At 37.6% G+C, this 26,467-nt stretch overlaps 1 protein-coding gene across 9 annotated transcripts; it reads right to left on the bottom strand.

The window, feature by feature from the left end:
• Positions 1–1,825: 1,825 nt before the first annotated feature.
• Positions 1,826–26,264, bottom strand: LOC138940052 (tyramine receptor). Of its 9 annotated transcripts, XM_070308563.1 has the most exons (4): positions 22,279–22,784; positions 14,023–14,392; positions 13,594–13,756; positions 1,826–8,894 (listed from the first exon to the last, which is right to left on the bottom strand). In XM_070308563.1, exon 4 carries the CDS (start codon positions 8,875–8,877, stop codon positions 7,678–7,680), a length of 1,200 nt encoding a protein of 399 aa, XP_070164664.1. In that variant the 5' UTR covers positions 8,878–8,894; positions 13,594–13,756; positions 14,023–14,392; positions 22,279–22,784; the 3' UTR covers positions 1,826–7,677. The 9 variants fall into 9 exon arrangements, 8 of the variants coding, with proteins under 8 accessions (XP_070164664.1, XP_070164665.1, XP_070164661.1 ...); XM_070308564.1 differs by lacking the exons at positions 14,023–14,392; positions 22,279–22,784 and adding an exon at positions 26,172–26,264; XM_070308560.1 differs by lacking the exons at positions 14,023–14,392; positions 22,279–22,784 and adding an exon at positions 22,826–23,129.
• Between the last annotated feature and the right edge of the window lie 203 nt (positions 26,265–26,467).

The following is a 26,467-nucleotide window of genomic DNA, read 5'->3' as shown; positions in this document are numbered from 1 at the left end:
GGGGGGATAGAGAAACGAAAACGTGCGCAAAATAATTTACGAGAACTCATAATTTAGTCTAACCGGTGTAAATAAGAAACAAGCGCGTTTGAGCATTAAAATTTTCATGCAAAATAGCAATAAAGTGGGCTTTAAATTTCTTATATAACGCGATAAAGAAAGATGTCGAGGATATTAAATATTCAACATTAGACTAGACTCGATTTAGAATTCCGAATACTTCGCGATTTGCATATATTCAGGTTACTTTATAATGTCTATTATTCGAACAGGACGTTGTTGCATGTCGTTTCGCAGCCCTCTCTTCACCCGTTAAAGAGCAATTGATATTTATGCTAATTTTAAGAACATAATTTAAAAAAAAAAAAAAAATTATTTTGTATCATTTCTATAATCGTTTAGGGGAAAAAAAATTTTTTGCGCACGGTATATGTTTGGTTGTGTGATTTGAATTATTTATGGATTCTGAAAGCTTACACAGTTACGACTTATTAATTATTCATCAGCGACTTTTCGCGCACTTAAGCTGCAAATACATTCATTGTAATTATAAGAAATTATGGTCGAGAGCATGCATATATAGACATAGAATAAAATTCAGATGACGTGCCTTTTATTTCACATTTAGAAAAGTAATCGTGATAATTCCTATCTCGCCCCGCGTGCACTCGGCGTCTGCTCCTGATAACGAATAGGCGGAAATCCATTAAAGAAAATTGCCGGAGCAATTATTCGATCGATAAAAGCGTATTTACCCGTAATAATAAAATCGTCGGCGATGATGAAAGGTGACGCGGTGCAAAATTTGCATGCGGACTTTCTTTTGCGAATCTGCAGTTATATAGAACAAACCCGGAGAAAATATAATGCACGAGATCGACCCCTGTATCTCCCTGAAGCTGTTTTCGAAGATAACGTTTATGCAAGGATCGCATACTCCTATACCTGTATCACTTTGCGAAGCGGAAACTATTTTAATCCCTCTGACGGTTCATAAATTGCCCGAGGAAATAATCGGAGGAATTAACATAAAATGCTCGAGTTATAACCGGGTCGATTTACATGCAGCTTCACTCGCGTGTCCGCGGAAATGAATCCGCCTTTCACGAGGACACATGCCTCTTTCCCGTGCACGCACCCGCGTGCGAGGGAGGCAAGTCTTATCTAATCGCGAAATTCTTCGCGAATTCTTACATAAGCTGACTCTCGGGAGCGATGCATTTCCAGATATCCAGTGAAAATTATTAACGCGACGATAAGCAACAAGACTTTCATGCATATGAAAGTATCTGCGTGCACACGCTGTTTCTCTCGATGAAACAAGTTAGATTGTTAAATTACACGAGTGCATGTTGCCTTCCGACGTTGCGTCTCGTCAACTCGAAATGGCTTTTTTAGAACGCACGAAAAGCTAATGCAAAAGGAGTTTCTTGCACCCCAGGGTTGGGAAGTAACGCGTTACTTGTAACGTCGTTACCGTTACAGTTACTTTTCCTTTTACAATAACGGTAACGAATTAGCCGTTACTTTCGTATCTGATATAATAATAGTTAGAGACCTAAACTTTATTTCGGGTATAAAAAAAAAAAAGGTCTAAATTTCTCATTCACAAAAAAAGGGTGAAAATGGGCATCGCTCTTTGTAAATCAATAATAAATTTTGCTACTTATATATTTCAGATATATACCATACATACATATATATCCATACATATTTTATATATATATATATATATATATATATATATATATATATATATGTATGTATACATGTATCTGGTTTTATTTTTCTTTTTTATTTTTCTTGATCGTATAAACAAAAAAATTCTGAAGGAATCCAGTAAACATTGCGTAAAATCCATAACACCATACAACATTATTTATTTCAATATTTCATTAGTATTCGTACATTCATATCTCACACATAATATCTCGTTAAAATTAACGGCAAATTCTATCGTACGCCGCATCCCTATACGAGAGAATTAATACAGCTTCCATAGTATGCAAAGAATTTGCACGATGAAAATTAAAAAAAGTATCGGCTCGATCGTCGGTATCGATTCTTCTATACGTAGCCGAAAATTGATTTTATCGCGAAGTCGATAAAATATCGACCAAAGTTGTATATTCAGCGCGAGTTACGTATAATATACAGGGTGTCCCATTTTAAATGACGACCTCAAATATTTCTCGAACAATGTATTTTAGAGAAAAATTTTTTTTCCGACAAAAGTTGTAGGGTTCAAAGGGGGCCAATAGACGATCTTATTCAGATTTTGGATCGGGGATCCGTTTGAGCGCAATAAGACCCAATTTCTTTAAACAAAATATTTATATCCCCTATTTTATCTATATTTTCTAATCGATTTAGTCGACACTTGCACAGAAAAATTTCAATATTTCACGCAGTAATCATAATCGTCGCCGATTCAAAATAAATCTTTTCTTTTTTTTTTCTCTCGTTACATCGTTCATCGCGATATAGATGGAATCGATTAACGATTCGACATACTCACTGCACTCGCACACTGGTCACTCACTGTGTATACACATACGTACATCAATCTTGTCCGTTAAATCATTAATTGATTTTATATCCATACATTCAAGCGACAAACTCACGTGAACGCTCGTTCGATCTGCGCCCCCGAATGCGAGCGGAGCTCCTTCCCAGATCTTTTCCTCATAATTCTCCTCGCGAGATCTTTTTCTCTAACGCGAGAATTTTAAAAGTGTGTTGCAACGTAAATTCTCTACATCACGCGTCTTTCGTGTTCGCATTTTATTAAATCAAACAAATATCGCACACATTTATTTAAACGCTGATATTTGTATCGTGAACAAATCTATGAAATGTATCTATAATTCTAGAGAGTAAGAACGCTGTAATAAAAGGAGAGTTTTACACAAACATGCCTCGTGAAAATTTTAATGTTCGTCATTTTGATTTATCATATTGATAGAACCTAAAAAAAATATCTCAGAACGCTTGCTTTATTTGAAACGCAAAAAAATTCAATAATTTGTTTCACTTACAAAAACTCTTTATTATACGAATAATATTTTCTTTCTTTATACAGATTATTTATAAATATTTTTCTTTATTTATAACAGATTTCTCTCCATAGGAAGTTCTTCCTGAAAATCTTTGTATGTAAATTTCACGGATACGGGAGTGCCTGACGCATGTATATGTATATATACACAATTGAATCTGGCGTTTATGAGAAGGATAACATTTAATCAAAGTATAACGATCCCATTGACATCGATTTTCATTAGATTATTCTCCGATATCGAAACAGCGGATGCGCTTTTTGAAACACCAAGCATGTTATATCGAACTACGTATTATATTTGCTTCTTTTGGTATACGCGTAATCCTAGATATTGTAACTGTCTATTTCCGGTATCTGTTTCCTGTTTCCGTTTGAATTCAAAAATAATCCCCTCATATATGCCCTTTCTCTCCCAAGCGCATTTCCCGTCTCGTGCCCTAATATATGATTTTCCTTTCTGCAATATCATGTATCATAAAACACACTAGTATTTTCCCACCTGTAAAATACACAACGTGGAAAATTCGAATCTCTTTTCCTTTTACAAGGAAGAACATCACGATAAATACACACTATTATGTAGAATATCAATAATATTGAAAATTAATTAATAATATACGACAAAATCACAAAAAAAAAACACACACACAAATCGTAATAAATGAAACAATTACCGAGCACATCATTTTCATTTATCAGACGATAAGTTACGTTGCATAAATTTTCCTTTAAAAATAGAACTATTTCTGAATATGCGAACACGAAAGAATTTCGAATCGCAGGAAAAATATCTCTCAACTAGGAGAGGAAAACTCCGCCAGCAGTTCCTTGCCACGCGCAGAAACGAGAATATCTGTATTGCTATACTTGTAAATCACAACCAACGGAGTATCAGTTTATCAACTAGATGTGTTTTGTATATATATATATATATATCTTTTTTTATTTATCATACGTATCTAGAATTGTAATCTTTACATCGAGCGACCAGGCCCGATCACAATGTAAGATTCTCACGCGTCACGGATCGCAGCGTTCAAAATGTCATCTGACAAATTATTTTTTTCATATCTTTTTCATCAAAAAGAAAGGGAAAAAAAAAAGAAAAATTGCGCTCGATTTAGATCTCGAACGGTATCAAGGAAGGATATTAAAACGAGCCGCGTGCCGATTCGCGAAACGCTCACCGAGAATCGAACTGCTGATACGTATATTATACTGTAATATACGATATAATATATAATATATAATATAATATCATAAACTATATATATATATATATACCCATATGAAATCCCTACCCAAGACATCCGAAGAGTTCAACGCTACCTTCTGAAGGAGAGATATGAAAAGATTGGAGGTATTGCAAAGAGAAAGAGAAAACTCTAATAAACTCAACATTTTATATTGAAGCAAAATGCGAATACTTTGGCACTTATTCATATTTTTGCAAAAGTAATATTACGAAAAATTTTCCCAAGTTCAATATAAATTCCATTTTATATTTTTCAAAAGAAAATATCGAGATAATTATATATCAATGTATAACGCGCGCAAAAGACAATCATCTCTACGATGACAAAGGTCTTGTAATTTATTTAAAAGGATTTGTTTACGTTTGTATATGAGATTGGATAGATTTTACATCAAAAGACATAAGCTATAAATTGCATTTAAATAAAATTAGTGCGAAGCGAGCGGCAGCGTTTTTTTCAGAGGGAAGAAGTTATGTATATTTTACGCAAATGAGATTCTCATGTGGCAGCCTGCAGGAAATATAATTCAGGATCTTATCCGTGTAAAATTCAAAACTACTCATATAGCGTTTTACAAAACGCGAGTTACGAAGAAAAAAGCTCTACTCATCTAAAATTGATCGAGCGTCAAGATATTGGTTCTCTCCTTTTCTTCTTCTCTCTCCTCCTCCTCTCTCTCTCTCTCTCTCTCTCTCTCTCTTTTTCTCTCTCTTTCTTGGGTAGGAAACAACATTGCATTGAAGAGTACAACTCGAGTAAAGGAATGTTCCCTATCCTAGTAATTAAAAATGTTATGTCGTTCGTAGCACGGCTACGAACGTGTTCTCACAACCTTATCACAACCTTATTATAGAGTGCCTTGGTGACGAGATCGAACTATCATCGGGTCGTCCTATCCAATTTTTTTGTTTCACTCTATCAATTCACCGTTTAATCCATCGTTTGGCGCGGCACTCGGGGAGATGACGGTTTTTTCGCCGCCTGTTCCCTCGTATTTTTATCGTTAAATATACTTTAAATTGTATTCTGGTCAATATAAATAGTGCTTCGCGAATGTTACGTATGTGTAAGTGTATGTGTGTGTGTGTGGGCGCGCGCGTATATGTGATTCTATACAGAATATCTCGAAATCACCGATACATATTTTATTGACAAGCGATGAAGTCGCAAGAGTGGATGGTTCGCTTGGAAGTTTTACTCTCGAAAGCGATTCTTAATAGTGAAATGTTTCAAGAAAGACGATCGACAATCACTTCCAATTTTGCATTCGTTTGAGGATTCTCAAACAGATATATACGTTTTAATATTTCATAAAATGTTTTGTTAAAAACATCAACCTCGGACATAAATAATACCATTCTATTATCTTGTCGATAAGCAAGATGAAGAATTGTAAATCACGATACGGAGCTACAGAGATCGCTAAATCGTTGGATACGATGATCGTACATTCGATAAAATTGAAGAAGCCGCTGTTATAAATAAAAATAAAGCACCTGTCGTTAAAATTAATAACGGTGATTCTGCGGTAAACCGTGTAGAGATACGTGCCGGTGTAAGAGCCCGTCAACATGAATATGCGTTGACAGATGATTTAAAGTCTGACTTCAATGACTATAATTCGCGGTCGTGATTGAGCGCGGGGCGAATCACGGAAATTTACGACTCGGTGTGTTGAACATCGCACCGAATAACGACCGTCCCTTGAATGACGAACGATGATTCTTACGTTTGTTTCCTTACGCTATATGCTCCGCGATTGAGATAGAGAGAGACTTATGGCTGAGTAATTAATTATTCACAACCGTAATACTTGTTAACGATCGGTAGATACGTAGATCTCTACCGATCGAGTCTACTTAAAATGTACGCACGATATTATTTCTCCGTTTGTCGTTGAATCGTAAGAAAAGCACGTCCCGATTTTTCTCCAACCCGCTAAACCGACAGACAATTACCCGACGGAGATTCTTTTCTTTCTCATCCGAGATCGAAAGCTGCATCGACGAATGCCGATCGTCGCGCGAGGGAAAAAAGAAGAGGGTGACTTCACGCGAGATCGGCGAGAACGCGAGTCTCTCCCCGACTGTGACCTCAATTTCTGTCTACTTGATAGCGAGCATTATTGATCGCGATAGATCGTACTTTTATACGTTCTCGAGTGCTAAATTCAATATCATTAATCATTTTCTACCGTCTATAGATTAATCTCTGAAATCGCGCGGATAAGATTCATATGAAGCTGATGGAGCTTCTCGTGATAATATTAGGGGAAGATGATCGCCGGCCAACACACGGGAAGCATAATTTCCTTTATTACTCCCGCGAAAAGTTCCCCTTTGCAACTTTTACCCTCGGGAACTCTTCAGGGGCGAATTAGCGCTGGCCCGGCTGCCAATCTTGATTGCGATGCACTGCTCGCGTCTCTCAGATAAAACTACATCCATTTCCTCCCTCAACATCTTCTTAAAATCCTCGATAAATTTTCTCGAAACTTACGATGAGTGTAACATTACTCTTCTACGATTCTCTGTTAGAGCTTTCATGACAATCCGTTATGTCAATTGCGGGAAACAGATTCCTGGCGTTTTTGTTCCAAATTCAAATTTACTTTGAAAGTCGCGTAATTTTCTTGTAAAATTTTTATTTAGGTCCACGGCATATTAAGAATCTAGATTAATCCTATCGATTTTAATAATTTTCGCGTAAACAGAAATCATTCATTTCTCCCTGTCATTCTTGAATACGACAAGATGAGAATTAATGACTTTTGCACACATTTCTTTCTTTTTCGACACGAATAGCAGTGCGTTAATATATAAGTTTCTTGGATCAAAAAATTAAATTATCATTCTTCTTCCGCGCATTATTTTCATTATGAATATTAAGATCGACAGCTTAATTAAACGCGTAGTCAAAAATAAATTACCGCATCGACTCAAGTTTCGTAGGATAGATAACTTGTCGTGAAAGGATAATAATTCCATCAATTTACGATCTTGTAACTTACTTGCTCCGGGTTCTCTCGCTTCGTAACGTCGTCGTTTTTGCGCTGACTGCGTTTAAGTTTTTATCGCATAACATAACGAGCTGTGCGAACAAGCGATCTCGAGGTAAGCGAGGCATCAAAATTTCCGTTAATTACGACGCGCGGCTACGCGCGAGCGACACGCTTCTCCCTGGACGAAGAACTTATTTAATGACTCTTGACTTGGTTAGTGGACGAAAGCCCCGCGGGTACAGAACGACTACTACTAACCGATCGTCGCAAGATTCCGCTTCGCTTGCCGTCACTGGAGCCAGAGATTCGAGAGATCGGCCAGTCGCGGGGATCCTCCGCGTCACCAAATTCTAAGAATCTCAGCGGATTCGCAGCAATCGTCTGAACGCTCTTCTATAATCGAGATTGAAGATGGTATATATGAGGGGATTGAGAGCGCTATTGACATAACCGAGCCACGTGATGAAGTACACCATCCGGTCCGATGGACAACAGGCCGGACAGAACGGGACGATGACGTACATGAGGAAGAATGGCAGCCAGCAGACAACGAATACCCCCATGATGACGCCAAGGGTTCTCGCCGCGCGCCTTTCCTTGGACAACGAGATCCGCTGTCGTTCCTCGATAAACTGGTAGACGGTCGCCGAGGTGGCAACGGTGCCGGCGCCGGCACCACGTCTGGTGGACGCGGTTGTTCCGCTACCGCCTATCGTTACCTCGGTAGGCTCGTCGTCGATCAGCGACGGTTTCGCCTGCAGACGAGGCGTCGAGCGCTCGTTGTGATTCGTCTCCGAGCTGACCGATTCCTCGGCGTCGTCGGTCTCGCGGTGTCTGGTGGACTGCATCGGGCCCAGTCTGCTCTGCCGGGCCCGTTCCCGTAGTCTTCTGCGCGTTGCCAGGAAGATCTCCAGGTAGACAAGGCTCATCAGCAGCAACGGTATAAAGAATGAGCCCAGGGAGGAATATACGACGTAGCCCTGGCGTCTGGTGAGTTGACAGGGCGTACCCGGTTCCAATTCTTCCGGCCAGTCGTTCCAGCCGGCTAACGGCGGCGAACTGATAGCACCCGAGAGGATCCACACGCCGGCGATCGTCCCAAGAACTCGCTTGAGGGTACGCTTCTGAGCATAATTGATTGGATCGGTGATCGCCCAATAACGGTCCATCGCGATCGCGCAGAGATTGAGGATGCTGGCGGTGCAACAGAGCACGTCGCACGTCAGCCACAGTTTGCACAGATGAATGCCGAAGATCCACTTGCCCAGCAACAGGTAGGTTACGTTAAATGGCATCACGAGTATCGCCACCGCGAGATCGGCCACTGCCAGCGAGACGATAAAGAAATTCTGGACGATCCGTAGAGGCCTGTACGTGAACACGCTCAGGATCACCAGCATGTTGCCGAACACTGTCGCCACTACGAGGAAGCTCAAGGTCAGCGTTGCCACCACGGCCTCCCACGTTGGTAGATTCGAGCCTGTCTCCTCTTCCGGGACGCTGCAGCCCACCTCGTAATCGTCGGACATCGTTCCGCCAGATTCTCCACTTGAATTCATGTCGTCCAGGATACCCTCTGCGAATCAAATCGTTCTTTATAATGCCATTGTTCTTGGTAAATCAATTTCTCTCTCTCTCTCTCTCTCTCTCTCTCTCTCTCTCTCTCTCTCTCGCTTTTTTTCTTTCATTCGTTGAACGGTACCAATGTTTATATAAAGCTCGCTCTGATATTAAAGATTTTTAACGTAACACGATTGATTCAAATATGCAAAAATTAATTTGGTTTCAGAATCGAATACACACAAAGATGTATATTTAGTTCGTATGAAATTTAAATAACATTCAATGCAAAATATAAATTCCGATTGTATTTTTCGAGGAATAGGTACGTTTGCGAAATACAAATAGCGAAATATCGTCTGAGACAAAAATTAATACGAACTTTATGTTTCTTCCGCAAAATCTCTACGATTGCGGAAATGTATTCGGCAATCCAATTCGCTTATGTCAGCCAAACTTTTCATCGTCAATCTATAAGGTTGATCGAAGAGTTAGGTTTAGCCAGAGCATGTCGAATCGCTAAGAAGACACATGTGCACGTGCGTGAAATGTGTGAAAGTGTTTTCAAAAGTTTCGGAAAAATTCCAATTCCGAATTGCCGAATCATTTGCGATGTATCGATCGAAACACGTTTCAAGAAAATATCATCAGAAATGATTAGAGGAAAAATAGAAAATTCCAAAATCTTTCCTTCAATTCAAGGAACACTTTAAATTTGCCCGTTTCATTTATATTATTTGTTTTATAATTCCCTCCAAATACTTTCTAAATGAAAAATCCAAACTTTGCTGTTGGCAAGTAATTTTCGTAGACTTTCCGTTCAATTTGTCTAAAATTATAGATTTTCCAAACAGCGTTTAAACCGAAAAATTAAAAACAGTTCTGAAATCAAAGGATTAAGCGATTATAAATATTCACATGCATATTCAATAAAAATCAGATATTATACAGCTAACTGGTTTGAAAATAACGAGTGAAATTATTAACGTCGCTAATAAAAACGTCAAGCGTGGCAGCGAGGCTTTTTCCCGACGTTATAAATTATCGAGCCGCAGATTGCGGCATATATATACGGTATATTCGGCTATACGCAGGAGACATCATTTTCTGCACGAGAGCCCGCAAGAAGAGTCCCAAAGCGCGGAAAATGTTTCCATTTTCGTGTGCTCAGCGTGCGCCCCGGCTTTGTCACCTGCTCTCCTCGGCTCGCTGAAAAACCTCACCGATAAACATAGCGGTTTAAAGACACACGCGCGTAAATTGTCACGCGGGAAGAGAAACGGTCAACGAGATGAATCGTCCCTTGAGACGGTGAAGTAAGATTTTCCGCGCTTTCGCGCGATTTTCCAAACCGTTGGAGACGCCCTTCCGATATCGCCGCCCCTCGTCCGAGAAATCCACCCTCGCGAATCTTTACGACGAAAATTTTTGCTCCTTTCTTCCTCTCCCGAAGAAAGATTACTCTCCGCGCGACGTGAAGCGGATCGCGTGAGATATAATTTTTTTTTTTTTTTTTTACGCGTCCTTTTTCATTTCCGCGCAATTACCACTTGGAGATTCGGGAAAACATCGCTCTCTCGAGTAGCTCCGTTTTGTTTGCCACTCGTCGTGTCAAAACGGTCGGGTACTTCATCATCCTCGTACTGGATCTTTCTATCTCTTTTTCTTTCCCCTCTATTTGTTTCCTTTTCTCTCTTTCTCGACTTCTTCGCGCCGACTAATTTGAAGCACGAGAGAGCTGTCAAACTTCAATCATTACACATGTCCGGTTACAAGGCAAATATTGATTTACTTAATGCCTAAGGGGGTTGAGAGCATCGCGAAGTACCGGAAAGTACTCTTCAGAGGGAAGAGAGTAGCCAGCTCGGTGAATCAGTGAACCGCGAAATGAAAAAAAAAAAAAAAAGATATCGTGCGCGTTGAGATGTTAATCGCTGCACAAAATCAAGGCCGAATTAACGCTAAAAACTCTCATAGGAATTTGGCTGATGAAATATTCCGGACTAAAGCTACCGTATCAAGCCGTAGGTATTTGATTAAAGCAATCACGGAACTTCCATAATACCTAACATCGTTTAAGATTGACTTTGTTAAGCTTATCCCATTTGCTGAATTCGCCGTGTCTCGAGCGGTACAGGTTCTGCATTCCGGAAGGAAAGATTCGATGTTTGCGTAAAGAGAAGGGATCGAGATTGATTCTAAAAATCGACGATATCGCGACCCACTTACCCGCAAAGGTGCATACACGATTGATTAGTTCAATTCACAAGCGCGGGGTTTATTAATAACGCAGCGAATTGCGGTTAACACACGATACAACGGCGTATACAGTTTGTATATCACGCGTTTCAGTCGTCCCGCATGCAAATCTTCATGCAGAAACTCACACACGCACACACACATCCTCTCTCTTCTCGCATGCAACGCGTTTATAAACTTTCAAGAAAATCACCGAGCGCGTGTAACATTGAAACTACTCATAATAATTAATGCGCAAAAATCATTAATCACGCGACTAGAACGCGATGGGCAAAGTTGGAGAACAATACATATTCTGCCGCGAAACATTTTGAGTTGCACAATTGAATCCGCGATGTAATTTCGCTCGCGACAACTCATCGGTGAATTTCACATGTTATAAGTTTCTATTAAAAAAAAAAAAAAAAAAAAAGAACGAAGGTAAAGCTCGCACCTCGTCACCGCAACATCGTCCGTGAGTGAACACGCGGTTTTAAACAATTCAATTATAATTCCGTCGTCATCCGAGGTTCAATAGAATTATAAGGTAAATAGAAAATTGAGAAAATTGCACACTAGCGTCAGAAATTCTCCCGAAAAACATCGCACAGTTCAAATATGTTTTATCAGAATTTTCAGGGTGTTTTAAGGACGAATCTGTCCTGAAGAATTCGTCGTGTATCTAACCCGCCGAACATAAATTGCTGTCCTTAAAATTCTGCGAGGCGTGAAGGATTATAAACGGGGTTGCATACTTTTCGTCGGTATCACGTCACGTGAGATAAATTTCGCGTAATCGATAAATTCTGTTTTACTCGCCGCAACCTGGATACGATGTAACGTCACGTGACGTGACGGCGACTTTCTTATGCACCTTTGCACACGAATCATAAATGGCTCGCGACAATCTCGCATTCTCAATCGGCACATTACACATTTCTATCGCGTTTTAAAATCAATTATGCGCACTGGTTTCGTCGCAGTTGCATTATCGCACAATGGAAAATTTTATCGATATAATTCTTTTAAATGCGCCATTTTTCTATGTAGGACGTTCCAATTTTCTCGCCGTTCCTTCAGTTTTTTTACTTTCTTAATTTTTTCACACGTTAAACATTATTTTACTTTTATACTTTGCAATAATAATATTAGTAATAAATTGAGAACCTTGGAAAGGAAAAACATTTGATTTCAAGAGAAACAGATCCGTCCGATTCGCTCATGTTATTCTGTGTAACTTCACTACAGGATTTTAGTTTGCTTAAGCTTATAACTAGGATATCCGAATTAAAGTACGTCGATTCGCAGCGACTCGTAGAACAGAAAGTTCCCACTTTTAAAACCTGGTTTAAATGACGCTTTGCTTTTTTGTTATATTATAGTATTTATTGCTCGGTCTCTTGAGAGATAAGCCTGCTAATTCGCACATCATAACAATTTATTATGATTTTTCCTTGAACATTCAACGCTAAAATCGCATTTCCTTGAACGTTAAAACCGTAGTTTTCTCCTCTTAATATTTTCCTTAAGGCAACATAAAATAATGTTGTCTGCATAAAACCGACTCCTCATTATTTCGAGCACCGACACGAGTAGCAATATATTTCCTCTGGGAAAAATAACGATGTATCAATGTATATTATAATGATAAATATCGATTGATCACGCGAGTTTAACATGAGATGATAACAAGTAAGATAATACTGTTAGAATTACACGCTTCGTATTAGCGTGCACCGTTCATTTCGTTAGTCGATCGTACCGTAACTCATAATGTTTCAGAGTGCAGAGCATTAACAGCGGAATGCCATGCCTCTGTCTCTCGATAAGGCAATCGATAAGGCATAATTGGCATGAACGCGAAAGGGCACTTGTCGAATATTCGGAATCTATCCCGACATTAATCACAAACCGGGTCAGCTGGCTTTTAAATCGCTTGCGTAATTATAAAATTATTTCGTTCTGAATCAATACACGATTCGATTTACAGCAACAATATCTAAAGAATATTTGTTATAACGAGAAGCAGAGAGAGAGAGAGAGAGAGAAATTATGTTCCCCGAATAATTAAAATCATTGTAACTCACGTGTACAAATATTTGGCAAATCCAAATAAAATAAGGCAGAAAAAACAAACAACTTTGAAGCGATAAATAGAAAATCAATTTGGCCGTTTTTAGCCATACGTGGATCACGCTATGGAACGGCCGTGCGCGATGCAACAAAATCACTTCGTCGATTCGCTGCAAATAAAATTAAGGCGCAATTGGCTTTGGAAGTAAGCCAGAAATCGGAAGGAAATTTCGGCAAAGTATTCTAAAATAATTGAATTTCCACGGCGAAGTCGTCGCCTTAATTCTTCGCTTGCGAATCTATCGTCTATCGTTATTTTTCTTTTTTTTTTTTCGATCGAGTGATTTTTCGATCGTTACGCAATCTGTTATACAATCTCCTCGCAACAATGGCAAAGCACTTACTATCGAGTCCAGCGCCATACGCGTCCGGTCGTTCATGCGAAACCGTCAGAGATACATCGGACGTCACATTTTGATCCCCTGCCTCGCTTACGGCGATCGATCGGCTGATTTCAGCAAGGATCACGGGTCAAGTCCGATCATCGGCTTCCACGGATTACACCGCCTGCGATAAAAAGCACACGAACCATTATACCTGCGGAAACTTATCCTAAAATTTGTCACGCGAGATAGAAAATTAGAATGTAATTTGGAAAGAATCGGCTTTCGATAAAAGCAAACGATAATCTTCCTCCTCCGATAATATCGGAGAAATTTAATTTCCAATAAATTATAAACGTTAATCCCCTCATTTATGACATTCTCTACTGATTTTTACATTATTGCTCGTGTATATGCACGCGATAAATAAAAATAGAGTTACGTACGTACCGTGATACTCGCATTGAACGAATGCAATAAAATGGAACGCGTAAATACACGGTAGATCGCGCCGCATCGAAAAGTTCGCTCCCATCTTTTTTTTTTTTTCCCCTCCCCGAAGTAGGTTTTACCGCGGTGAGGGAGAATTTAATTCGAGAGTTAACCCAGTTTCAGAAGAATGTGCGCGAGATCTGTCCATATATACATAGATTCGTATTCGTAAAATGAGGTGCTTCGCAGCAGCGAACTTATGAGAACCGTGAAAGCGGACGCGACGAATAGTGCAGACCGATTGCGTTCAACGAGAGAGATTGTTTCGCAAGGATGCCGTTTTGTGAATTTCACGCTAACGCAAAGTGATAAAAGTTTCGCGCGAATCCTGCAAAGTAGTAAAACCATCCGCGCAACCTTGTATATAATCGCTGTTATGGCGGGTGGAGGCATCTCGAAAATTCGAATGTCATAAATTAAAATGATTTTAAAGAACAAAGTGTTTTAAAGCACGTTCCAAAGATATATGAGTCCTTTAATTTTTCGAATTACAAGACATTTTCGTTATATCCGTAATATTTGCCAGCTACTTCTTTTCTCACCAAAAAAAACATTGTTTATTTATTTATTCACCCGCGCTTTTATAATATTATATGGAAAAAATAAACAATAATAATAATAAATAAATGATAACAATAATAAAAATAATAAAAATAATATCAATATTCAAATAGTAAATAAGAATTGTTTTTAGAAGTAATAAGGAAGATTCATATGCGAGAATTTATTATCACCCCAGTTTACTAAATGAGTTTTTTTTACGCTAACATTCACGATGCTATAATCACGAATAGAGTAATGAAAAAAAGAGAGATCAGATAACAAGTGTACATTGCGTATATAATATATATTTTTATTTTTTCATTAAAATAATAGCGTGAATGTAATCATTGCTCGTTATTTGGAGAGAAGAATTGCTGCGATTTGCGAAAAATATATACACTCTCTGTACACGAGGAAAATCTTTCTATACGTGACAATACGTCGCCTTAAGCCGTTGAGAAGTTAAATCGACGTTATGGCACGTATTCTATGTATTTCGTCTGCAGGAAATTTCCATTTTGAAAAATGTTGGATTTTTCGAAAAGAGGACAAACGTCTATACGTGTAAGGATCGAGAAAACAAAGAGAGGGATTTAAATCGCATGACGCAGAATGGCGCTGTCAGGTTTCTGTTGCGAAATGAATTTCGACAATACAACTCGACAAAGTAGAGAGACGTGCTTATAACAGATATCGAATATCCTTGAGAAAGATACAGTGACATGTTGCTGACAATGAGAGATAAAATATATCGCGCAAAGTATTATTCAATGATAAAGTTTTTTGGAACGCTTCTTGAGTGAGATTTCAATTTAATTCACGACATAGTCAATTTTCCATAAAAAATATTATATAAAATTATATTATATAAAAAAAATACTTGACACGGGAAAAAAGAGACGGTAAGGACGACTTGCGGAAGAAAACACATAGATAGAATATGAAAGAGCCTTAATGAAGAAACATTAAAGAAATATAAAAAAAGAGAAGCAAAAAAAGAATGCGATGTATTGCAGAAAGTATACGAGAACACGGAAAGATGTTTCTTGAAAAATATATTGTATTGTTCCCGTCGTAAATTCGTATTCAATTTATTATTCCAGCAGCATCTCGCATTTACTACTCACCAAACTGGCATATCGATTCCTACGGGATTCATTTCTCAGTCGAATTTGCTCGTAAATGTACACGAGAGATCGACCTGACTAGGGATCGACCTGACCGAAATTTATGATACCCGACAATTTCGTGAAATAATCGTCTTCGGCTGTTCATGTGAAATGCCATGTCCATAACTTTACCATAAAATGAGAAAAATAATTGAATTATAAAACGCGGGCGTTTTAATATTAGTTACTCTTTAGGAACAAGCTTTTAGCTTTGAAACAAGTACTTTCCTATCACTTCTAAATAGCCAATTCTCGGCAATTCCCGGCTTTAAACTAGGTATTCTAATCGTTTCACTTTACGCGGCATGCTAGTTTGATGGAGTAGTTGTAATCTGATAACTGTTACGCCTTAATCACTTCATTATCTGATATGCGAAACCTGCAATAAATAGCCTTAATTTTGAATAAATTCAACACTTCTTCTTTCATCGTTATATAATATTGCGATTATAGTATCTTTTAGAAATAATTTAAATTGTACGACAAAAATATAAATGCAAAGATCTGGAAAAGATTCAACTGTATAAACGAAGAGTAATACATTCTTAGGAAGTTCACCGTACGGCCGTTGTATGCATATGTCGTCGAATATACTTGACATTTCGCAAAACGAGTTTTACGCAACAAGAAGAAGAATTGAACGGGATATTATCTCATGCCGCACACACATCGTATAACCGTGCTCTATCGCATGTATTTCCCTTGCCGGATTTGGCTGATGAATCCCTCTCGTAGGGAAATTGCTGTTCGCTCTAAGGAAGCTTATTTCGCTATCTTTTCGGTACAAAGATTCTAACGGTATAAGCAGCTGCTGCTTGAAAGCCTCGTAGTTTTCATAAATTGAAATTCTGAACGGATATGTATAAGCCGAATTAAGCGTCCACATATTATCCGTTCGGAATTTCAATTATTAATTCTATATATATATATATATTGAATTAGTAATTAAAATTCCGAATATATATATACGCACATGCACACACTGTTTCTCAACTGAAGTTTTACCAACAAAAATTTAATCTTGCCGGTTTAACGTTTTCGTCTACAATTGTAGTAAACACTCGCATAATATTAAAAGCGGCTTTTGAATAACGCAACGTTATACGCGCCATACTAATTTGCATATTTTCGTCGAATATCCTCCCTCAGTTATTTCCAAGTTTTACCGTGAAATGCGTTTTTAATTAAAGTTTTTAGATGAATAGTTATAAGTTACTTCCGATTTTTCTTTTATTCAAATCGCGCAAACTTTATCCTCATAATTCGTCGATAGATCCTGACCCTTCTCGCGTTCGATATTATATCAATCTTCGAAATTTCTTTCTTCGGATTGTGGTCTAAAATTATATGCAAATATCTTGGCTGAATTAGGCCGCTTGATGTGTTCGTGGTATAAGCTTCGACACAATTGAATTTGAGATGAGAAATATAATAAGAAAAAAAAAAAGGAAAGAAGCATTATATGAAGCAAGTTAAATTTTCGTACGGGAAAAATAGAAAGAAAAATTTATAATACATAATAGGAGACTTTAAAAATATAAATGTATAACTCGAATATGTTTGTAATATGCAATTTTTCCTATTGACTATGTTGTTTCCAAACGTCTCAAGTGAACCGGATCTATTTTTAAATTCTGTATCTTGAAGATTCGTGTACCGTAAAAGGTCAGTGGCTTCATAAAATGAGAACAATCGGCAAGAAGAGCAAAAGAGATTCTCGTCTCGATACATTTCTTAGTTATTAAGTTCTCTCTCTCTCTCCCTCAATTTTATAACGTTTACAGCAATAAAGGCATCGTAAGCGGACGCATTGCGTGCATTTCTTCCACGTTTTTATCTTTAGTTCTTCGTATCTACGACTGCTATCAACTCACTTTTGATGATATCTATACAACCTGCACACGCTGATGATATTTGTAAAGATACAGTCGTTGCAAATATATTTAATGCAAACACATTTAATTACCGCGAAAATTCATATAATATACAAATTATAAATATCTTTCCGTATTGTGGATTTGTATAATTTTCAGTTAATTGCGTATTAACTTTACTCCCACGCGGCTTAGGATTTATGGATTTAGTAGTCGTTTAACACGTTTTGATGCCGCAACAATCCCAACGACCAACGTATGTTCATTTAATATACATACATATATATGCATACATATATATACATACATATATATATATATATATTTGCAGTGTTAATTTTGAAAATAATCATTGCGGTCGAAATAATTATTGAGATTATGCCCCTTCTAATTTTCTATATATTAATTTTATATATATACATTTAATGACAATAATGAGACATACGTATATACATAGATATGTATTAATGAAAGAATTGGAGATATTCTATCTTGTATGTTCTCGTGAAAATACGTGACAGTTGGAATGCAAACTAAATAGTTTCCACCGAGTAAATCACACGTAACTTCCGCTGATACGCATTTATAAATATTATTTAGTGAAAACTTTTATGCCCCCCCCCCCTCTCTCTCTCTCTCTATATATATATATATATATATATATATATATATATATATAGTAGTTTATATATATTCTTCTTTTTCCTCTTCTTTGTGTCATTTAATTGTGTCAGAGAATGTAATATGAGATGATATTTTTCGAAGAAATATTTTACCGTTAATATTACTGAAAGACAAAGATGGGACGGAAATGCACAAATTAAGCGAGCAATTAGGATCCCTCCCCAATCGCTGATATCGAGACAGAGATACCGCAAAGTGCCCTGTCAAAGACCAATTCGAGATCCATTATCACAATGGACAGGCTAAAAGTTCGATTGACACGCAGCCTATATATAAAGAATCAGGTGACGGGTATTCGATACGATGAAAGTTTTTATTTCAAAGGACTGTCGTTACGTTAAATGTCTTTGAATCTCTTTTACCGACGAATAATGGCGATGTATTTTATATTACGTTACTACGTTGAAAATCGAATATTACGCAAACTTCAATATTATTTATCGAAAATTTAAATCTCGGCTATCGAGAATAAACCATATTTTATCGAATTGCTTGCATACGCAGATTTGAGCGATATTCGATATATAATATAAAGATGATTGAAAATGTAATTGACCGAGGAAATCTATACCTGCATAGCTGAAATTTCTAGCACTTCATTCCAATATCTCTGATTCATTTCAGTCAAGAATTTATGTTTCGACCAGGTAATATTTCTCGATAAAAGTAGCCCAAAAAAAAGTTTGCTTTCTTTCTCCGTGTGAAAACTTATTCAGCGTAAGTTATTGCGATTCTATTCGTTAAAGTCAAAGAAAGAAAAGTTGGACTGTGTAATCGATTTTATAATTATTCCCCTTTTTTCACAATAAGTTGATAGCTACATTTCAGCTTCCTTATAGTCGACGTATTTCAATAAAATGTTATACATATATTGCAATATTCCTTTATTAATATCTATCGCAGAAGTGAAAAAATGACACGCTGACATTTATCGGGTGATCATATTTACAACGAAAATATGTAATGTCATTTCGAAAGCGCGGGACTACGTGTGGGATGTCTTAATTTAAAATAATATAATCATATTTAGTGTATTTTTAACACATAGAGAAAGAAAGAGAGAGAGAGAAAGAGAAAGAGCAATATTTAAATTAAGCTTATTCTACATTTCAATGTATACAAATCCGATGTAAAGAAAGAAATCACAAATTTTTTTCTTTACTTCATTCAACCGTTGACATTTTCATGTCACGATAGATAATGAAAGCGTAAATGATATAAATGCAATTTAAAATTGTCGAAGAATTATATAGGACTCTAATATAACTTTTTATAATTTTATTTTTTGCACCAAGTCACACGTACTGTTGAATATCGTTGCGTTTATTAATGTCCTTCATATATCGTGTGTGAATTTTGTTTCTTCTAAATTCTTGAATAAAAGAGATCTCGATTAATATTAATGCGAGTAACAAAATTTATTTACGGTACTGCGGTAGCAATAACAAGAGAAGCGCATGATAAAGCAGATAAAGCTCTTAATATCGGGAGAAAGACAGGCGTTAGTAGCTTATCCATCATCGTATCATACACAGTAATTTTCATTTATCAACGATATTGACAACGGTATATACGTAGTAGAGGATTATTCCGTGCAGAAGAGATACCGCACGAGTGTGTACGATGAACGAACAACTTGCTTCCGGTCAATCTATTACTGCCGTCCTATATATCGCGCATCGCTACCTCCAGTAATTTGAAAGAACATTGTCTAATCGATTACGATATCCAACTTTCTCACAAGCATATTTATCGAAAGAAAAAAAAAGTTTAAAAAAATTACTCGCAAAAACTTATAAAAGCATCCAGTACTTTATTCATTTCATTCAAATAAAGGAGAGTGTAATCTTGTAATTCCATAATGTTTTTTCTCTAACTTTTTTTTCCCTACGCAAGTATTAAATTCCTTTTCTGACACGCGAATTAACAAAATAGATGAAAAATTTAATAAACTTTCGTGGAATATTTTTGCCGGATAAAAAAAACAGATTTTGATTGAATTACGCTGTTATTCGTTAATAAAGCTCTCAATAAAAAAAAAATAAAAAAAAAACCTGATATTTGAACAAAATTATTGCATCGCGTGCCAAAACAGATTATCTACAGCCAACATACAAATATTTTGAATGCAATTCCTGATTATTTTTTTTTTATTATAGATTTAATCTCGCAGGAACAGTATCCTCGTAATCCGATTGATTTGTTTTATTACGCAGGGATTTATTTTCCGTTGATGGGGAGTAATTTTCCTTCCATTCTCGTGAAAGAACACGACAGACATCTTTCGTGATCGTGATACCAATCATCGACGCGATTTCCTCGATCGAGAACGATCCCGATATCGCGGGGTCGCCGGAGCGATTTTAAAGAACGACTCGCCGAGCGATATTTACGCGTCTCCGATGGGCGCTCCTACACGATCAGTTATTTATAAAGCCATTCACACGATAATCAATAACCTATGCCTCTTTCCTGTACGGCGAAAATTCACTAACGTGCCAGCGCACGTTCAGCATCTCCGTCGTCATTGTAATGGACCTAAAAACCGCCGCGATCGAATTACGACATATAGGAACTAGGGACGGATATCCCGATCGCGCGTGAATAATTTCTGCACGAGAGTAGAGATATTTAATTGAATATACGTGTTCGCATACGCACGTATACCACCTACGCGAGTATTTGTAAACAATTGTAAATAACTGTTGCTTGCGGTGAGAAAGAAATGGCGGGGCTTTTAACAAGTATTTCGCAAAAAGATGTAAACGAAATAAAGAAGATAGAGAAAAGATTTATTCTCGCAAATAAATGCAACGAAGTTGAAAACAATTTAAATTTTGAATTGCCCTTTGTAGATTTTTTTTTTTTTTTTTTTAGTTAACAGTTGATTGTACACGAAGTATATTATGGATTAGAAATAAAATTCCATACAAAAATGTCAAAAGTTAAACCCTGCAAATTCATTAGATAATGTTAAACTATAAATATAGATACATTATAAATTTCACAATTATATTTGAAATCTTTTCTGATTTAATTTATCTAATTTTTTTTGAAAATTCGAAACGATTTTCAATCACTATCCGCTTATAGCATTAATATATGTGATATTTAAACGATAACGATATGCTACAATAATAAGGAAAGTTACTCTATATAAATTATTTAAAATTTAAAAAAAAATTTATTAATATTTATTAATTATATTAATTTTATAACAAAATATGTCTGAAATAATCGCCTAGTATAAATAAATTCCAACAACGTTTCCGATAATCGCGAAACAAATTTACAACAGTGCTTCTTTGCGATAAATGCGGTGACGATATTTTTAATGTGTTAAAAGCTATTCGTGATTCGAAATAGCACATTTCCTGTTCCGATTCCTCTCGTAAAAATGTTAAAGAAAATTTTTGCGGCACCGATAGGAGATACCATAGACCAGGAATATCTTAGCGCGATAACCATCGCGTAAAAGCTCTCACGAGACGCGTAATGTTTCTCCCATCCCCATCGAGTTTATCCTCGAAACACGCGTACTCCCCTAACATTTGCCGAATCACGCGCGAATACGAACGAATTCGCGACAAAACATTCGATTCGATCGTGGATCCGAGAAGAGTTTGTCTTCCGCTGGCAAAACAACAAATCATCTCACGTTTGATCCAATAGAAACGAGAAGAAGAATGTTTATAATAAATCTAGAAGGAATACTTCCGGGAATATTTGAATCGAATTGCAGATTTCATGAATATTATTGCGAGAAGCTTGAAGATGAAAGAAAATTGAAATCGACGCAGATTCTCGATCGTGTTCTCCGGAGAGGATAACGTCAATCGTTCTCTTTCCTTGTAGCACCGAGGAGATCGCGGCGTCTCCCCCCTGGGAAAATAATGGGGGAAATTACGAAGGAACGAGGACCCATTCTCGGACTCGTTGCCTACCTATATCCCGGACAGCTTCTCGCTTATTACGAGCAAGTGATCCGGTCGGAAATTCGCGGCGAAACTCGCGGGAATACGCGTTCTATTTCGCGACGCAAACGATTCCTCGATCGATGAATATCGAGGATCGTAGAAGGGATTTCGCCGAGGGACGACGTCGGCCGCGTGAGACACCCCGGAACTTTCGTAGAGCACGCATCATGGAAGATGTTCGCTCTCGTGTTTCGTACAATCACCGAATGCGCGATTCGCCGATTCTGTGACAACGGACGTAGATTGACGCGACGAAACGAGACTCGAGGACCTTCTCGGGCAGAATCAAGCGACAAACTCTTGATGCCTCACGTACGTACTCTCGTAAAAATTAATACAATGCACCCCGACGCAATTGCGTCCCGAATCCGCGCAGGAGATCCCGGTGATCTCCCCCCGCGAGAGCGAGTCTCACGCGAGAAGCCGCGGCTCCTTACTCGGAGGCTGGACGCCTCCGCTCGCTAAAGAGAATATAGATAATCCCTTTCTCTCTCTCTCTCTCTCTCTCGCGTACCTGAGATCGGTCGATCGGTGACGCAGGGCGCGGCGGCATGATCCCGTCGCAGCGCGGCGCCGTTCGACGAGCACTGAGCAGCTATTCTGCGCCACCCAGTTGCGTCGACGTCGAGAAGAGACGCGCGTGCTCTATATATCTCGCTTTCTCTTTCTCCCCCTCTCTCTCTCTCTCTCTCTTTCTTTCTCAGTCCCTCCGCCACCCTTTCGTCTCAACCGCGCCGCGCGGCCGGCCTCGCGTCTTCTTTCTCTCGTCCGTTGTCTGCAGCCTCCCTTGATCCCTTACTCCCTTCCGCGGATGCTCTCCCACGCTTCCCCGCAACAACGACGACTGACGACGCCGCCACCCGTCGCCCGATGCCCGCTCCTCGTTTGAGCACCTCGTCGCTCTGCGCAAGCCTTCCTCTCTCTCTCTCTCTCTCTCTCTCTCTCTCTTGCTCTGCGAGGGTTGAAGGGGAGAGAGATCCGGCGGAAAGGGCAAAAACGAGATGGTTAAAGAGACCAGCGCACGTCAAAGAGGATGCTGCGCTCGCGAAAGGGAGGGATGAAAGAAAGGGGTGGCGTTTTGTAAAATACACCGCGCGCGCTACACCGTTGCTTGACACCTGTCTCTTTCTCTCTCTCTCTCTCTCTCTCTCTCTCTCTCTCTCTCTCTCTCTCTCTTTCTTACTCTTTCTCTCTTTCTCCCTTTCTTTTGTATTCCGCCGCGCGATATCATTCCGTTCCGCTGCCGATGCAGAGACTTCTTGTCGGATGTCATTAACCTCATCACGCGCCTGGTCGTCCGATCGTTTTTTTCCTCCCCTCGATGGCTGGCTTTTTGTTCATCGATGTGTTGCACCGCGGCTTGAACAGCGGCCGCGAACATCGATATCATTCGGTTAACGTTACTAGGAAATCGCGCGCGATGCCACTTCTTCGCGTTGAAGCTGCAGGCCCCCGGGGGCTTTATTCTTATCTGGGCCTTAATTAGTCGGCGGCAGACACAGCGGGTGCCTAAATAAAGATGCATTATCTTTATTGCGGAATATGTAAATGATGCATAGGTCGTGCTAGAAGTAAGATTAATTTATACGAAGCTTCTGGCCACTTTAAAGTAGATTTATCGTATAAATGAAAGTACAATATAATTAGACGCTCTCTTCTCTCTCTCTCTCTCGCGACTTTTTTTTAATAGTCAACATTGAGATTAAATATTCCCCTATGCGGCTAATATTTAACTTAAAGCACCGTGTTGAAATAAAATCTGTTTCGAATTAGCCTATATTGTAATGCCAGTACCATTTGCACTACGGTAATATTTTTAATTTAATTTTAATCTCTATAAACGATATAAGAAGATCTATTTTATGCCATCAAGAAGTTTTTGATTACTAATTTATATTTAAGAACGACTCATATCGCTATATCAAATACTCTATAAAAATACAGGCTTTTTATCTCAGGAAATTTGTATCTTGTAAAAGAATTTTTTTCAGTACAGTATCACAAAATCGTATAAAATTTCAAAATAGAATACGAAATTATCTTATGCCTTTATATCCTTATATCTTATATGTTTTTGGCCAATATATACGGCCTGCATCAAGCTGACAATCTTCATTATCTAACAGACGTCGTCTAATATAGACAAATCGATACGACCAAGTAAACTATCGAAGGTATTCAAATGCTGCAATATCAATCGAGACAGATCGCTGACAGTAACGAATAGAGATGGTTCCGCGCATACAATACATTTGATATGTATGTATAATGAGAAGGATGCTATATACACGGCTATATATTAGCATGCAAGATATATTGCCATGTCGTATGATTTATAATCTATCATAAATTCGTTGAAAGCTACGATACATATATGTACACAATGCGCAACTTGTATTACATATATGTACCGCGCTTCTTTTTTGAATAAGAAAAATATGCATGCATATTTGTAATATTATATCAAGAATTCTATTTGTGTGATCGACAAATATATTACCGCCATTTATCTTAAAATCATCAGTTTAATTTATTCGCTGCAAAGAGAAAAAAAATCTAATCATTTCGTCTTTATCAATATTCTCTGATATGTCAGAGAAGTCTATATAATATCGATAAGCTGCTCGAAAAATGCAAGTTTGTTCATTGGCCATTAGCGTGAGTTAATAAATAAATATAAGCTAACGGGGATTTACATGGAAAATTTATTCGAGAATTATTTTATGTTACGTTTACAGAAGAAAGTGGTCGAAGGGATTTTATCGGGCAGTGTTGTTGAAGTACCACCATTGTATATATTTTATCTGTGAACTTTCAGTGTGTGTAAGCTGCTTGTGACAAAGGGGATCCGAAAGAGGATTATTTTTATAAATTAAGCGTAGAAAAAGAAAAAAGGAATAGCCTTTTCAATTATTTGCTTGTCAGCCTGTTTTTTGACAGCTCTCTTTATTACCAGACTGATTTTTTTTTTTTTTTTTTTAATAATAAAGAATTTTTACTCCCTCCGTATTCAAAGCGAATTTGAACTTCTCTGTCTACTTTGCAAATATTGATTCGCTAATTAAATGATATCCGGTTAGATAATATCGAAACTAATCTAATTAGTGTGATGTTATCAATATTTTTGATAAAAATAATGAAGAATTAAAAGAGAAGATTAAAAAATTATTCAACAAAAAAGAATAATATTTTTATTTCATATACTTGACAATTTTCTGTTATTTATACATATAAAAATCTATAAATTTTTATTCTCTATGATTTGTACGATATCACTTGTATTTATTATAGAGTGCACCGCGTTATAAGTTTACATGCGGAAGATAAGCTCTAAATATATCGAAGAGAAAACGTATTCTTATCTGGAAATTACCAAAGTTTTTCACCTTCCATTTTTTACCGCTGTCTAATGATTTTCCCATGGGAAAAATCCTTTTTCCGTATATTGTTTCACGAGTGTCATAAATGAGCGAAATTTTTTGCGATCGAGAGAACGTAATACTGTCAAAATGATCACTTTATGAAGAAGAAGAAAGTTTCATTTGCATATCAACGATCTGGAGAGTATGAAAAGTAAACGAACTTTGTATAAATCAATCAAATTTATTGTATTACATATATATATATGGTATACGTGTATTACTTGTGTATCCATTCGATAAATACTATAATTTATTGTATTGATACACATATATATATATGTAATACATAAATTTGTACATCATGCATAACGTGATGGATCGTATATATATATATACGATCTATCACGTTATGCATGATGTAATAACACGCGGTCGGTTATGAATCCTGATAAAAGTATTAGAAAAGACGAATAGCAGACTATCTCTCTTGTGATATACTTATTTCAAGGGCGATAAATCTTTCCGTATCTTGATTTAAATCGCTTTGGATTGCCCGTGATGATTAGCACAATACTCTTTTAATTGATTTAGCACTGCATACAGAAACGATCACATACGTATAACACATTTTGATCGTACGTTACACATACGTAAATATCGCCTTGTCGTGTAATGATCGATTAATTATCGGATATGAATCAATTTGCTTACGTCAACGACGCAACGTCGAAAAAGAATGGGCACGCTATCAGCTGTGTTGTTTGTTCGATTGGCAATTTTTGAAGTCAAAGTTC

This window comes from Polyergus mexicanus, unplaced genomic scaffold (assembly GCF_030449975.1).
Source record: "Polyergus mexicanus isolate NDT 795.1 unplaced genomic scaffold, iyPolMexi1.0 SCAF_16, whole genome shotgun sequence".
Taxonomy (NCBI): Eukaryota; Metazoa; Arthropoda; class Insecta; order Hymenoptera; family Formicidae; genus Polyergus; species Polyergus mexicanus.
The sequence above is the reverse complement of the archived record's forward strand: the minus strand, read 5'-3'. Positions and strand labels throughout refer to the sequence as shown.